This window comes from Equus quagga, chromosome 4, assembly GCF_021613505.1.
Source record: "Equus quagga isolate Etosha38 chromosome 4, UCLA_HA_Equagga_1.0, whole genome shotgun sequence".
NCBI classification, from domain to species: domain Eukaryota; kingdom Metazoa; phylum Chordata; class Mammalia; order Perissodactyla; family Equidae; genus Equus; species Equus quagga.
The window spans coordinates 99,763,446-99,780,705 of NC_060270.1; the positions used below are offsets into that span (position 1 = coordinate 99,763,446).

General features: G+C 36.4%; 1 protein-coding gene across 12 annotated transcripts in view; it reads left to right on the forward strand.

Annotated features, from left to right (window-relative positions):
- PKP4 (plakophilin 4) overlaps nucleotides 1-17,260 on the forward strand; it is a 232,102-nt gene that overhangs the window by 152,784 nt on the left and 62,058 nt on the right. For all 12 annotated transcript variants that reach the window (XM_046657995.1, XM_046657987.1, XM_046657988.1 and 9 more), the window contains one exon: nucleotides 2,805-2,839. In XM_046657995.1, coding sequence (XP_046513951.1) covers nucleotides 2,805-2,839 — 35 coding nt within the window. The remainder of the gene's footprint in view (nucleotides 1-2,804; nucleotides 2,840-17,260) is intronic.

Sequence of the window (17,260 nt, forward strand, 5' to 3'; positions counted from 1 at the left end):
GGAGTCATTTATGGGCATAGTGCCTATAGACACATTGTAGACATTCAATAAAAGTTGGGGAAGTGTTTCTAGGAGTAGATGGTTGGAGGGAGAGAGAGAAGAAGGAGGGAATAAGTCTATTTTTCTGACATGGAGCTGCCTCTAATTTTTCTGATAAAAATGGGTTACATTGGTTACATCAGTGACTTAAAACAGCTTTTCAAAGTTGCGCGTATTTATTGTCTGATCCTTGAATCCCAGAGTGGTGAACAATCTGAGTCATTTAAAGTGAGTGGTTCGAAGGGAAATAGACTGTTCTGAATAACATATAATGACCGGTTATAACAGAATTGTAGGATTAGTGTGAAGGTAATTGGACTGAATATGTCGTCTTCAAAATATACCATGGAACTTTTTGCTTATTTTTAATCTTAATGTTAGTTTATTTTCCTAATGATTTTTATCTTTTGCCTAAAATAGAGGAGGGAAAAATAATGTTAACTGAGGCTTCTCATTGCCTTCTTCTAGGAATGTATTACTGTATTTTGATAACTGAAGGCCTTTTCAGCCGCAAAAATGCTGTTTGCCTGATTGTTACACAAAAAGGCAACTGGAATTTCCTACCTCAAGTGGAGGAGAATAAGTTGACCTGCCTGAGCAGAGTAATAGCTGACAGCTTATGTATGCCTGCTCTTTCAGAACAGTGAAGAGCTCAGTGTTACTTTTTCACAATTCATGTTCGCAACAATATATATTAAGCATCTGCTGTGTGCCAGGCAGTATTCTAGGCCCCTGACATAGAGAGATGAGCAAAACAGCCACAGCCCTCTCCCAATTTAAGCAGTTGACGTGAATTATATTCTATGATCTGTAATTTCTAGAATAAAAAATCTCTGATCTGTAATTTCTAGAATAAAAAATCTCGTAAAGGTATTTCATTAAAGTTTATGTAAGTTTCAAACCCAGAAGATAATAGACTGTCATAATATTCCCAAGAAACTGGAGGTATATGAAACATTTCTGGATGGCAGTTTGATTTACCATGTATTTTAATATTGACCAAAAAAAGAATGAACATTTTTATAGGAACAGAGGTAAAAACCTCAGTGCTTAAAAAACTAATTTAGATAATAGAATTAAAAAACGAAAACAGATTCAAGAGAAACTGAAATTCAGTGTAGGGAACTACTTTTAGAGTCACGAGAATGTGATAACCAACCCTCAGGAGCAAGACAGCTATGCCCTTACTGATATTGGACCAGATCTTCATCTTTCTTCTGTCCCTTCAGTCCCTTTTGAAATCAGTTAGGATTGTGTCAGATAAAGGAACATCACCTGAGTGCAGAAGATTATCATCAACTGATTGACTCCATCCATTGGGAGCAGGCCTCCCAGCTTGCAGCTGGTTCAAGGTCCTGGGATGTGAACTGCTGTGTTCTGATGAAGAAGAGGCAAATCACATACAAAATTGAAGTTTAGGGAGTTCTTACTGACTCTAGAGTTTTTAACCAGCAAGAGTTTCATTAACCATTTAATGACTTGGGGAAATACCAAAGGGTTAACAAGAACTTAAAATCTTAGAACTGTAGCACTGAAAGGATTCTTCCTTCTTCTGTTCCAATTCCCTTATTTTACATTTCCTTAAGCCCAGAGTCACACACCTTTTCCTGAACAGTCCAAAAATACTCAGTGTGTGTTTTTTTCTGATTTCAAAAAATGATACAAATGTTTAAAAAGAAAAAAATCCTTTTGGTTGTACTCCACAGAAATAACTGCAAGCACTTTGGTTTTCATTTTTCTAGACTTCTTTCTAGGCAGATTGTGTGTATGTGTGTGTAATGCAAAAATGGGATCACAAGCTGTTCTGCCTTGTAGCACAGTGGTGAGAAGCCTGACTTTGGAATCAGACCATCCTAGGTTTGAATCCCAGCTTTTCCAGTTACTAGCAAAGACTTTGGCCAGCTTCTTTATCTGTAAAATATAATAATGTGCCTATTCATACGGTTATTGTGAATAATATAAAGGAGATAATATATTTGAAGTACTTAATCTAGCATTAAATAAATGCTTAATAATCCAGCCTTTTGTTCCTGGCTTCTGCCACATTGCCCTTTGTTTAGACCGTGCTTTCCTATATTGGATTTTTGGGGGGAGGAGAGGCCAGGAGGCAGAGATATGTTTTTATGTACGATTTTTTTAAATTGATGCTCTATAAGCCAAGAAAAATATATAGCTAAAATTTTCTCCTGGCTTGTAAAATGTATTTTTGATTTAAAGGTTTATGATATGATTTAAATTTTATAAGGTTGCATTCAATTCAAACTGCCCCATTAACTTTTGTGTCTATTGTAGTATCTAAGGCTTCTTTTGAAAATAAGTAAAATGATTGAACTTCTTCACAGCTCTTTTGGTTCTTTTTAATATATATGTTGTGTACATGTATACATTGTATACAATATATAATGTGTATGTTTTAATGTATATGTAGTTTTTGTATTATTACAAAAAACAGCATAATATATCATATAAGTAACGTGAATATCATATATAGCTGTGCTATTTTGTCTTATCCAAGGAGAATCTTATGTCTTTCTGATTTGCCTTAATTTCCAAGTAGGCATACAGTTTTGTCCCAAATTGATGTAGAAGGTTAAATTACTGTCTAAAAATTAACTTAGTTAGAAGAGTAATTTTAAATTTTGTTTGAGATTTTTATACTTTTGTATAATTGTGTGAAAATTAAATGTTTATATACAAACAGGTCCACAGTTAAATGTTATAACAAAAGAAGTAAATGTTCTATTTTTTTCCTTCTTTTTCTCTAGCTCAACTGAGAAGTCATTTCCTTGGAGATCAGCAGGTATGAGTTTTTTCATATAAAAAATCTTAAGTTTTGCTCATACACACAAAAAAGGAATTTCATAGCCTTCTTTCTCAATTCACTACCTCTTGGTGAAATAAGCCAAGCAAACCCTTTAATAGTGACAGTATTGAGCTACTTTGTTTTGAAGTAATAGTTCTTAATGCACATAAATTTTTGAAGATAGTTGAGTAGACTTGTATATGTCAACTGTAAAGAAAGTTAAAGCATTGGACATCAACATTTTTAATATCAACCCATTATCTAAAAATTTTCTATCATAAGGAAACATAGGGATACACAAAAGTGATTGTATAATCTAGGAAAGTTGGCTAATTATTTATATAAGTCTAAGTTTTTCCTTTCATGGTGTTTCTCCTACTCAAGAGAAGAGTTGTGTGAAATGGTCATTTTCTTTCAGATGTAGAATATCTGATAGCTTCTAATATAGTCTGGAAGCTTTTGATGTAATCTCTTTATCTTTTCTTTTTATCCCAAATTCACCTCATATAAAGCATAAATTACGTTAAGAACACTGTCTGCCACTTTCACAAATATTTGATATTTTCATACTTAGTCGTCATTAATTGTTTATTGAGCATCCACATCTTGGGCCCAGCACTGTACAGATTGCTGGTTTGACAGTGATGGGCACAACACACACGTCCCCCTCACCTCCCATAGAATTTATAACGTGAAGGATGATGCCAGCAATGTATAAATGCTAGAGTAAGCCTTGATATCTAAATAGTTTGGCACTTTTCAAACAAGGCTTGAATTGAGTACAATTCAGATCACCATTTGGCCTGGTATCTAAGTTTACCCGAACCTGGTACCAAGATTCTGGGGTTATTTATAGTACATACAAGGCGTTCTGCTATTTTATAACGAAGCTGTTCCCAAGAACTATAGTGTTTACTCAAACCATAGATTAGGCAGAGGCATGTGAAAAGTTATGTAACAATAAGACTGAGAAAGAGCAGTTTAATAGAAGGAGAGACATGCCATGAAATGATATGTGCTTAACTGCCAAATAAGTGTTATGTGTGAAACTGTTATAAATGGACAGCCGGCTTCTGAGACAGCTTTGCAGAGATGATGGGCCTGGAGCTTAGGGCTTGATGGGTGGGCAGCCTGTGGAGAGGGTGTTCTCGTTGTCAGAAGAGACAACAGAAATGTCACAAGGGAACATTTAAAACTGGTTTGGGAGACAGTAAGATGCACAAAGGCTAGACAGCCTTATTGAGTCAAGTTATAAAGATCTATAAATACCTGGGACTTTGAATCCTCCTGCAGGTCATGGGGAGCCACTGAAAATCCTTAGAACAAAAAGTCACCTGATTTAAACATTCCTCAGGAGAAATAGCAGACCTGTGAACCGGAGAGAGGAAAAATTAGTGGCAAGAGAGACCAGTTGAAAGCTTATTGCAGAATTTAGAGTGTGAGATGATCTGAACTAGGCGATTCCTAGGGACTTAGAGGCTGGTGTGGTGTGGAAGAGGGTAGACAATGATGACTTTGAGGTTTTCAGTTCGGGAGAGTGGTGGTACCATTAAAACAATTAGTGAAAACAAGACAGAGAGCCAGTTTTAAGGGGTTGCTCTAGACTTCAGTGTTAGATGTGTTGGATTTGCGATGATTAAAGGACAGCAAAATGGAGACATTCAGTAAGCGTTTAGAAATGTGATTACTAAAGAAAGCCCTAAATCTGGTGTAAAGGAAAACACATCATTTAAACTGATAGATCTTTGCATATTAACACTTTATTATGTGATGTTATTGTGTGATGTTATACATGTGAGCCAGAGTGCTGTGAGCAAGGGGCAACAAGTTGGAGAACAAGACTGAGACTCGGGAGAGAACCTGTGCTAGGAGAAAACGGCTGTGTTTTCTCCTTGGGAGGTTGTGAGAGAATGATCGACTAGATTCACTTCCAGAATGGTTGCACCATTACACTGCCAGCCAAGGATGAGGGTTCCAATTTCTCCACATCTTCTCCAATACTTGTTATTATCTGTCTTTTTTTTATTACACTTATCCTAGGGGGTGTGAAGTGGTCTCTCATTGTGATTTTGATTTATGTTTCCCGGTGGCTAACATATCTTTTTTTCTTTGGCTAATTTTTAGTTTTAGTTCTTTAAGCAGTGGTGAGGAATATGGAGCTCGTATTTTAATCTTAACAGGGGCCTTCATGTCTACTTTTTGTTTTTTTGCCTTTTAAAAATAATTGTCCTCCTGATTCTAAATGTCATATATGCCCATTGGAGGATATTTGGGAAATACAGAAAAGTATAAAAAAAAAACAAAATTACTTTTAATCAATCTTATCAGTTAGTCTTTCTGTGCATATGTTATACATAATTTTATATTTTTCCTTTTAAGCAAAACTGGGAACGTACTATATATTGTTACATTTGCTGCTTTTTTCCATGTATTATTGTGTCACAAACATTTACCATTTAATATAAAATTATTCTGTAAGTTCATCTTTAATACTGAATCATTAATTTGTTCCAGAAATATTTCTTGAGAGCCTTAAACAGTTATCTAGCATATAGTTGTCGATGTTTAAAATAAATACCCCTGCCCTTTTAAGAGCTATCAGGTTTAGTGGAGCTCTGTAACTGTGTCCACTCACTCCTGGGTGGGGGGAGGCTGTAAAGGAAAAGTCCAAGTATCTACCATATTTACCCATATCTCTATTTTTGGACATTCAGGTTGTTTCTAGTTTTTCGCTATTGTAAATAACATTGTGGTAAACATCCCTGTATAAAAAATTATATCTGCCCCTTTGATTTACAATAGGGTAGATTTTTACAAGGAAAATTATTTAAAGTATGTGAACATTTTTAAGGCTTTTGATACATGTCACCAAGTTGCTTTCAGGAAAAGATTGTGTTAATTCTCCCTTCCTTTAGATATATGAGGTTGATCCTATCATATTCCCTCATTAGTGTCATTGTTTGTATTTCTAATTATCTACAAAATATTAAAATATCTGCTAAATTGCCCTTTTCTGTTGGAGAGTTAGTGTTTGATGATCCGTAAGAGTTCTTTGTAGCCCAGGGTTCATAGCTGTATTAGTCAGAGTCCAGTCAGGCAAACCCAGCCCATGCCAGCTAGTTCAGTATGAGGGATTTGATATAGGGAAGTTGGAGTTATAAAAGGGTGAGTTAGAAGATTTGGGAGAGTTAAACATCATGAAGTACCCAAGAGATCAATGATACTGGGAAGCTGCTGTCATTTCTAGGACTGCAGGGGCAATGGGGTAGGTGGTTTGTCCTCAAAACTGGAGCAGTGGTGGGGAGTGGGGCAAGGGGAGTTTTCCAGCATTGGTTGGAACCACAAAGGAGATACAGCCATGCCAGAAATGCTGCCTAAAGTAGAGCTGGAGGGACATCCTGACTTCTCTGTGCAGTTCTCCTCCTGGCCTGCACCCATCTGCCCTGGCTGGAGTAGCTGGAGCTGGCGGTTGCAGACTCTTAACTGCCGAAAGCCAGGCAGGTGTGGTGCATCACTGTGTGTTGATTTACATAGAGACAGAATGAGCTTAGGTTATGAAGACATGTAAAAGGGAATGAAATATCTGGGGCCTTGGCATCCTTTCCACATCTCCGGCCCTTCTCAGCTTCAGATATTTCACCACCATCTTCATGATTGTTGCTACAGCCACGTGTCAAATGCACTACTGTGTGCTTAGTATTTTTCTTTAAATTTTTCAAATCGCTTTTTATTAACTTTTCACCATCCTAATTAGTAGGCTGTGCAATCAGCTTACTAATGTATTAATATGTAGAGGTAGATAAAATATTATATATATAATATAAATGCGAAGTATGTTTTCAACTAAGTGTGTAACAATTAATTAAATATTGTCCAAACAGTTCCCCAGATACTTTTATCATAGGAAAATACTCCAATGGTTCACCTGTCCCGACCACAACTACATTTGTAATTCCCACCTAGTAACTGCTTCATCCCTTATTTTTGTCAGAATACACTGTTGTCCAACCTCGTACAGAAACCAGGCAAGTGTTACAGTTTCTTATGCTTTCTCTCTTTTGGAGGCAGGGGGAAGTGTATTAACCTTCAGACACAGCAATCACAGCTGGCATTTATTCCCCTTTCTATTATTTTAACTATACTTAGGTTATGTGTGTGTTTTCTTAAATTTGCCTACTTTTCAGCCGTACTTATGAATTTAAGTTGTAATGATAGCAATAAGCTATAATGATAAAGGTAGAAAATTGAAATTTGATTGTGTGAATAAAAGAGTAAAATCTGATTTGTTTGGTGTTTCTTTTCTAAGTAGTTATGGTTGCCCTTTAGAAGTTTGATTGTAAGTACATAATGGGATAAAATGAGAGTTTTGCTGCTACTTTTACTGTAAAGTTTAACTGTTGTTTTCTCTTTACTGCTTTGGGCACAGAGATACTGGATGTAGTTTGAAAATCATCTCATTTCTAGAATTTGGCATTGCTACTCAGAATGAGGCAAGGGTGGCTTAAAAGTAAAAAGTATTTAAAGATCTTCAGTCTACTTTGTCTTTTGTAGGTCTTGACAAAAGAAACGTCTTTATTCAATTTTCTTGGTTTCCTAAATCAGAGAGGATTACACAAAAGGATTTAAGATCGAAGGTCTGTTCTTCCTCCTTTTTCTTTAATACTTTGGACATTTACTTGCAGAGAGTTTCTCTACTTTTTTTATTTTTTTTTTTTAAGTATTACAAATTTGACTTGAAGAGCTTAGCACATTAAAAGCTTTTCAGCGGTAAGGTGAATTATTAGCAGGCTGGTGATTTGATCGCTACCTGAGAGAGATCTCTGCCTACTCAGGTGTTTTCAGGATGTTCCATTCTGTTGAAATGCCAGAAATGGAGACCAGCTGCTGAAATGTATTTTTAAATAGCTTGCTCACTGCAGCGTCATTTTCTAAGGAAGATCTCAGGGTGCCCTAGGCAGCAGAGATTTGCATTTCTTTATGATTCAGTTCAGAAAAATCAGCTTGCTTGTTTTTTGTGGTTGGTTGGTTGGTTTTTAACCTATACTAGGGATAGTAGGCTGTTTGAAAGTAAAAGGCCAAAGCTTTTTAAGTTTGGGTGCTCGAAGAGAGAACTTCCCAAAGCATGAGAAGAACTGTCCATTCTCCAAAACATTTTATTTTCCCAGGCAGGTTGGGAAGGAGTCTTAAGGAGAAGCTCCCTAGAAGTAATAAAGTGGTTTTGAAGATTTTATGCTTTATTGTTGTCTTGCCCTTCTATTGCCCTCTCTTCATTATTCTGTATTTTCTAGCTTACCAGCGTTACATATTTACTCCCTAAAATCATAAATGAACATCCATTTGTCTTTAATGAAGAGGAGAGTTTATCATTTTCTGTTTCGGCTTTCTCTTTTCCTTAGCCTTGCATTTCCTATAACCTTGCATTTTTGTGTGTTTTTTATGTATATTCTGCTAACAAAGGCATGAAGGAGGGAATGTTGTCTTAGTGTTCTGTCAGGGAGGAAGAACTATTCCCCTACCCTCCAGGTCCTTCTGGCTGGCCTAAGAATTAAATTGACCTGAGACAGAATAACAGGAGAAAATCAAAGTTTAAAAACATGTATACATGGGAGAAACCCAGGAAATCTGAGTAACTCACCAAAATGGTGGATGCCACTACCTTAAATACCATCTTCAGCTAAGGACAAAAGAGGATGTTGGGGGTGGTGGTTTGGGACTTCAGAGAGGAGGAAGGCAGATCACATGGGGATGGAAAAGCAAATGTTTGGTAAACAAATGTTTGCTGGGCCGTCTGTAGGCTATGTGACCACAGAGAAAGAACTTTGATAAAAATGAGCTTAGCAAGGATCCTTCCAGTCCACCATACCCAGAGTGGTCTATCGTCATAACCCCTTCCAGGGACAGGCCTTCCAACTTAAACTCTTTTAGGCAGTTTGGGGGAAGGTCAAAGTTTCTATCTCAGTCTTAAAAATAATGAAGCCAAAGAGACACATTTTAGAGTGGCAAATTCTGACCTCCCACGGCTCCTTTCCATTTTCTTTTTTATTAGTGTCATTTTTCCATTGTTCACACCTTTCTGTCTCAACAATTTACATATTTGTACAATCTCTTATGTTCATCAAAATTTGAGGTAACTCTTAAGATATATAGCAAAATATAAAAATAAACAGCAGAATTACAGAAAATATATATTAGAATAATAGGTAAAGGCCTGAGGAAAGCGAGAATGCAGATATACGCACATATAATTGTACTTCTTCATGATGGAAAATATGCAGACTATCTTTTAAAGAAAAAAGCCTTGGATTTACTTCTCTTTTAAGAAAAAGCACACCACTTCAGTCATAAAAATAACCATACACAGAGTATCCTACCCACCAGAAAGAAGCTGTGTGTTAAAGCCGTAAATTGGGTCCTTTGGTGAAAGTGATCATTGGTTGTTACTTAAATCTTCCAGTCACATCCTGTAAAGTGAATTTTGCTACAAGTCACAATTTCACAGTTTTTCTGTTCCAAGGGGAACAAATTACTCGAGTCTACGTGGTTGCCAGTTTTAGTCCTTCTGTGTAAGATGAGGGGAAGGGAACTGCATCAGTCTGAGAACCTGTCCTTCCCTTCCCCGTTCCCCACAGGATAGAACGGGGAGCATCCTGCAGAGCTGAGTGCACTTCTGTTCCCACTCAGCCGGAGAATCAGGCTTGTTGTCTTTAGCACCAACCTGGTTCCTAGAAGAAGAAAGTGTTCAAGAAATGGTTGCAGGAGTAGAAATTAATGTATATTAAGTAAGTGAGCATTAGTACTCATGGATAAGAAATTAAAGAAGCCAAAAGATTAGAGTCTGTACCAAAGAACTAGTTAGCAAACGACACAGAAGCATAAAAGTGGGGCAAATTTCTCGTTGACCCAGAAGGTGTTAAGGGATTAATAGACTTGGATGGGCCTGTTACAGTAAGTAATAAGCAGGAGAAAAAAAATTAATGATTCCATGCAGTTAGGCTATTTGATGTTTGACAATAAATATGGAAGGGAAGGGAAAAGATTGTAGTAAAATAGAAATTTTAAGCTGATAATGATACGAATCTCTTAATCTGCAGTTCATGTGGCTGATGTGCAATAAACCAGTCTCTGAGACACCAGTGCTTGGAGGTGGAGGTTTATTTGAATTGGCCAAACTGAGAAGAAGGGAGGATAGGTTCTCTCAAATCCGCCTTAACAAAAGAAGCGGCAGGGGGTCTTTGTAGAGCTAAGGGGCTTGGGAGGAGGAGTGTCAGAGAAGCAAAGGAGAGTCTGTATTTCGTTCACTCCAAATAAGCCAGCCGGGGGCTGGTTATCAGGCAGTAGTAATTTCCTTCAAGGCATTCTTTTTCTTCTGCAAAACAAGGTCACAGGGACCGCCCTGTGGCCAAGTGGTTAAGTTCGCGCGCTCAGCTTCCCCGGCACAGGGTTTCCCCGGTTTGGATCTTGGGCGCAGACATGGCACTGCTCATCAGGCCATGCTGAGGTGGTGTCCCACATGCCACAACCAGAGGCACGCACAACTAGAATATACAACTATGTACTGGGGGGCTTTGGGGAGAAGAATGAAAAAAAAAAAAAAAGATTGGCAACAGTTGTTAGCTCAGGTACCAATGTTTGAAAAAAACAAGCTTATAAATCCTTGTGACCCTTGAGTCACCCCTCAGGTTAAACAAGAAAACAGCAAATTGACAAGATTAATTTCTTTTCATCTGTGTCTGGGCTGGGAACAAGGTCAAAGGGTAATCGTGTTCTTATTGAACATTTACAGTAACCCTCAGTTTCAGTAAGATTATTTAACTTTGCAGTGCCACATTCATTTATTGTGTAATATGTATTGAAGTGCTATAATTTTAACATACTCACACTTAATTATTGTGTGGTATATACTGACATTAGTCATTGGTGGTTAGTATATACTACTAAATTTAAGACTTTATATGGGTTAGGTTTTGCATTTTGTTTATATATTTAAATTGGTTCTAAAATGAATGGACGCAAGTTTCTTCCACTGAGTTTTAAAAAATGTAAATACAAAGATAAAAGATAAATGAGAGACTAGCCTTAAGTCAATTTATCTTTCTTTTTTCCTCCATCTGGAGCAAGTAATTTACAACACAGAAAAGCATTAGCACATCATGAGATAAGATGGGAACTTAAATGGGAACACTTTATGCCTCAGTAGAAATGTACTGAATTTATAAAGGAGGTACAGTAGGAAGTTATATTGTACATGTTCATGAATAGAATATTAGGTTAGCAATCATGGAAAAAGGACTATTTATTGAGGATTTTGGATGTTATGATTTATTATGACTATAAATTGTACAAACGACAAAATTTTATCCTATGTTCCTTCCTGTTTCTCTTCTAAATATCAGGAAGAATACAAATTTCCGTTGAAACTAGCCTCAGAGTCCAAGTTTTTCCTCTCCTTTTTTCAGGGCTTTTTTAGTCTCATAGCTATGACAGCCTTCTTAACACAACTGCAGCGCTGTAGCTTCCTGATCATCGCTATAAAACTTCTCAAATTTTAATGTTTTATTACAAAAGTAAGAGATGCTTCTTACTTAAAAAAAAAAAAGTCTAGAAGAATTTGGAGTAAAAGGTAAAAATGTCCTTTTATTCCCACATTTCTCCATATTATGGCCATTGCCCCCCCACACGCACACATACACACAATGTATAGAAGAAAATCTAGAATAAAACACAACAAATTGTTGAGTGAGTGTGTGTAAATATCCACACATGTGTGGGTTTGTTTTGTTTTTAACACAATGGGGATATACTATACATTGTTCTATGACTGTTTTTTTCCTTAACACAGTAAAGCCATGCATGTGTTTTTATATCAAATTTAAAGATCTGCCTCCTTTTTAATGGCTGAGCAGTATCTATTGTTTAGAAAATTTATGTAACCTGTCCTTTATTAGTGAACTTTTTTCCCTCCAGTTTTTCACTTTGACAAACAATGATAAAAATTCGTTCTGTACATCTCTCTCTGTCAATTACTTTTTTTTTTTAAGTGGAACTGACTAGGCTACGGTGTATACATTTTTATTTTGGCAAATAGCATCAAATTGCCCACCAGAAATGCTTAACAGTATGTTTGGTGAGGGGAGACTTTTCCTCTACCCTCTTAGGTTCTGTGGATGAGGGCCTGTGAATTTAACTGACAATAGACAAATTAATAAAAGAAAAAACAAACTTTTTATCACCGCTAGAGGTAATTAGGTAACAACACCTCACTCCACAGGTTCCCAGACTTTGCTGCACATTAGAATCGCCTGTGGAGCTGTGGAGGTCTCGGTCCTCAGGCCTCTCCCCACACAATTAAATGCAAAAGTCTAGAGCCTGAGCCAGGCATCAGCAGTCACTAAGATCCCCAGGTGATTCCACTCTGCAGTTTGAGAACCACTGCCTTACTCATAATTAATTTAATTACTGGTAATTGAAGAGAAGAATTAAAAGTTTATCCTGCCTATCCTATACAGATGTATTTAAAGATAACCCTAGCTATTACAAGCTATCTAAAGATTTCTAAAATATGCCAAAAGCATTCCTGCTGATAAATGCAGAAACAGTAATAAAATTAGAAAAATTACCAATTTTATCTCCTAATTGAATAATTGATTCAAGCAAAGATTGTCATTGTATGCAAAAATCTCTATATTCTCAGTCCTAGCTGTACGTTAGAATCATCTTGGGAGTTTTTAGAAGTCCTAATATTCAGATCACAATGTAGGCTGATTGAATCAGAATCTCTTGGGCTGGGACTCAGGCAGCAGTGGTTTCTAAACTCTCTGTCCGCCCCCTACCCACACCCCAAGTGACTGCAGTGTGCAACCAAGGTCAAGAACCATTGCCTTAGGAGAAAGGTTGAGGGTGAAGTCGAAAAGAGAAGGATCAGGCTGCCACCACTTGTACTGGCTGGTTGATCTTAGCAACTCTAAAAGTTATGATATGATATGATGCAAAGTACACGGCACCACCTATAAAGTATTCTGACACAAAAATTGGACCTGAAAGCTTTGAGCTCTAGCTTTCTGCTTACGTACGAGAAGTATTGAGGTTAGAGGATATGTAAACGCCACAATGAGAAGCGCATCAGACAAAGTCAGAATGTGGAGCATCCTACAGGTTTATTGCTTTGGTTCCCTCCGTAAGTCAAGAGCATGAAAATAAAGAAATGGGAGCCCCTTGCCAGATTTAAGGGACTGAAGTAACAGTCACAGTCAAACATCATTTGTGAACCTTATTTCAGCCTGACTTAGCACAAGCCAGCTGAAGAAAGACAATTTTGAAATATCAGGAAAATTTGAATATGAATATGGCATTATGGAATAATTGCGGTTTTATGAAGTCCTTATTTTATAGAGATACGTATGGAAGTATTTAGAGTTGAAATGATCTGATGTGAGGGATCTGTTTTAAAATTCTGTGACAAAGAAGAAAGGAAAGAGAGATAAATGGAGCACTAAAAGTGTGGCAAAACGTTGTAATTATTAAATCTGGGGAATGGTTAGCAAGATTTTTTTCTCTATTTTTGTATATGTTTGAAAACTTTAAAAAATTTAAATACAGATTCTTTAAACAAAAGGTTCAAAATATTGGGCTTAAAATAGTACATCAGAGTGACATGTGTTAAAACCACTGAACAGCTGAGCGTGCTCCGAAGGTTAGTGCTGACATTACTGAAACCAGCCATGAGATAGATGTGTGTTTCCCAGCCAGGGGATGTCATTTAATTTGTGTTTCCACATAGGTGGAATTTTGTTAAGTGAATCCTTATTAAGCAAAGTTACCTATAATGTGCTGGGCGTCAGCCTTTCTGCTAGTTTAGAATTCCATACCTATCACTGTGCTTGTGCGAGGGTGGCAACCACCAAATAAGAATATTAGCATTTTACTTTAGCAAATCTGTATCTGAATGTTCCTAAGCCACTTATGCATGATATATGAACACATCTCCAAAAAGCTTAACTATAGTGACTTAGTACTTCGTGTGAAAATGAGATGTCCAGTTTTAGCCTTTAACATTTTATATTTAATACAAACATGTCAAATAAATATTTAAATTTTCTCATGCTCTTAGTGATGTGTGAAGAAATATTCTATTAACTATCTAAAATAAATGGAAATTGTCAAGTCAGAAAGCTCCTCGTTTTCCGTTACCGCCCCCTCATCCCCCAGAGCCATACTCCTCATTGATAGGTGCTGCTTTGGGAAACGTCAGCAGCGCTACCATCTCTCTCTACACTTCATCTTATGCCAGAATTAGCCTGCGTTAGCTTTATCTTGATCATCTTTGCCCAAAAAAGATAATCCAGTAGAAAAGCATAGAAAAATTCAGTTTCAGAAGACCTATTCTTTTCTTTTGATAGTGAATATCATCCCTTACAGGTTTGTATAGGTTTTTTTAAAGAAGATTTTTTTAGCGTTTTGTTTTGTTTTGTTTTTAACAGGGAATCTACCCTGTATCTCCCACTATCAAATATTTCCATTTCTGTATTTGGTAACATTTTTTCCCCAAAAGGAATATATGTCTTAGAAAAATTACTTGAGTGATATTTTCTTATGGAGATATAATTGACATTAGAGTGATTTTTGCACACTTATTTTCCGTATACCACTGACTTTTTACATCTTTTTCCAGCTTTCTCTATAGAAAGGAGAACCTCCTGGCCTTTTATGCTGAACTCAGTGTTGGCAAACAGTAAACACTTTACATGTGTGATCCATTCTTTTCATGTTTTTGTTTCGAAACTCCTTTTTTCCAGTTTTCCTTTTTCAAATATAAAGCATAAATTTTTATGGTAGGTGTGACACCTGTATTTTAATTAGTACCCAGACTGAAAATAACAAACACTCTTTTTAATATGACTCTTTGTGGAAAGTCCTATTTTTTAAAATAATTTTTTAATCGTTTTATATTCCTGAACAGAATCCAGGAACTTAAAGATATTTAGGAACAGGAGATGTCTCTGGTGACATACAAAACTGAAATGCTTTTAGGATTCGTCATTATAGAAATCAAATAAAGTACTATATAGCTTTTATAGAGTTAGAAAGTTTGCTTAAACTATGAAATTGGATCCAAGCAGACGAGCTTTTACAGTGGATTTCAAGGCGGACTAGTTGATGTTTAGGGCAAAGTTTAAAGTGAACTAGAAGATACTTCATTAAAGGTTTCTGTTTTCCAAGGCTTTTCACACAACATTTTCTAAATGAATAGAATTTTTAGAGCTGTAGTCTTATTAATATTTAAAAGATAATGTAAGTATCCATAAGACTCAAGAACCTAGCTATACACAAGAGAACCAGACTGGAAATAGTTTGAAGAAACATGGTCTTCTGCCTGTTCTCGTTAAGTCTTCCATTAAAACTCAACTTTTAAAGGATTTCATATGTATATAGGAGTTTCTATGAGCAACAAACTCCAAGTGTCTGTAATATTCTTAAAATATCAGTCAACGTCCGTCTGTATCTTCTGTAAACCAAAGAATGTTTGTGTGCTTCACGTTTCCATCACCCTATTTACGTTGTCACCGTGAAACAGTATTTCCCAATGATGTCATTCCCTCCAATTATAAGATTACCTGCTGTAGAAATGAGTGTTGTACATCAGAGAAGTTACTGGAAAGGAGAAGTCTTTTCGGGGCCATCCTCCAGTTCCCCTTCCAGCATTTGGCTGAGAACTTTACTTTTTAGCCGGAGAAGGCACCAGAATATTTCTGCATCTCTGTGAAAAAGAGGCTCCCTCCTGAGCCTGTGATCCTAAAGGAAGTAAGAGCCCTATGGCCAAACAGAAGGTTGAGTCCCCATGAGACAAAGTTTTCATATTTTTCGCAAAGTATTGTTCCTCTGTGTATAATAACCTGACCTCAACTCACAGGCCAGAGAGTTGGAAAAAATGTGACACATTCAGTTCCCCTAACTGTCAAAGAGAGTAACGTCTGTCTTAACATTGCATGTTATTACCATCCCAAGAGCCCTCCCAAAAGTCACACTGCACTTCTTTTATGTAAGGGCAAACCCCTGAACATCACAGCATCTCAGAACAGGGCAGGCAAGGAGAATCTAGCAGAAGGTTATAGCACGCTGGAATGTGAAGACTAGTTACAGGATTGTGTATACTAAAAATCTCCTCACTGATCTGATTTCTAGGTTCCTGTTTCCATGGTGATTTTACACACAGTACAACCTCCATCATTTCATGTAGCATAAACAGTAAGACACACAGATTAACAGACCTGAGGTGTTTTAATATCATGTTCTTTAGAGAGGCCTTAGACTTTTTGCTGAGCATATTTTTATGTACACTTGATATGTATTTGGGAGGTACATCACAGAAAAGAGAAAATAATTCACTCTCATTTTATCTTTTACTATAAGCTTATTGGAGTGGATAATATACCAGATTTTCATAACCCTATAGCATCATTGTCCCTTACCCACTAACGTTTTTCTCAGATGCAACTTTCTACTTTTTCTAATTAATTGCTGTGTGTGTGTGTGTGTCATACTGGGGCACTCAGGTGAAATGTGAGAAACAGGCACAAAGGTCCAGGCTTCCAGTAATCTCCCAAACTTAAACACAGATGGAGGTTATTTCATTCTACCTTGAAGCTTGTTCAAGTTCTATATTTTTAGACATGCATTTTCTTGGAAGATGCTAATTTAATGTTTGAAAATGCCCCATAGTATATTTCTGCTATCCCAGAAAACATGTTTGTGATTTTTTTTTTTTAAAGTAACACATGTTCTTCAGGACTCAGATTAAAGAAGTAGCGTTCACATTCTGTTTGCCATTTTTTACTCATAAAAATGCATCTCAATTTGATGTTCTGATTGTGCTAAATCACAACATGCCAACTATTTAATTATAGTTTACAGCACTGATCATGAAGTGATTAACCCCATCCTGTAAGTCTCCATGGTTTCTCTGGTGAATTCGACTAGTATCTTCTTCCGTTCCGCATAGCAGATGTTTTTAAAAGACATTAATTTTAAAGTAAGATTGCATAAGTAATGCATAATTAATAATTGCAAACCTTACCATACTACAATAAGGAAAGCTTTATTCAGTAATCAGGACATGGGTCTTCTGTTTATCTGAGGTATGGTGTATGTGTGTATATACATTTATATGTGTGTGTGTGATTTATGAATTACAAGTTTTCAAAGAAATAGTAAATAATAGTAAAACTATTTTGAAAACAATTTAACTTTCTTTTAATAATTCAGAAGATATTTCAGTGTCTTTTTGTCTTTACAGGTATATGTGATTGTTGGGCTCCACTTTAGAAGTAGAAAAATGACTGAACACCTTATTCATAATATGAGTTTGGTTATTTTATAGTTCATATTAAATAAACCTCTTTTACCAACCTTTTTAAACTTTCA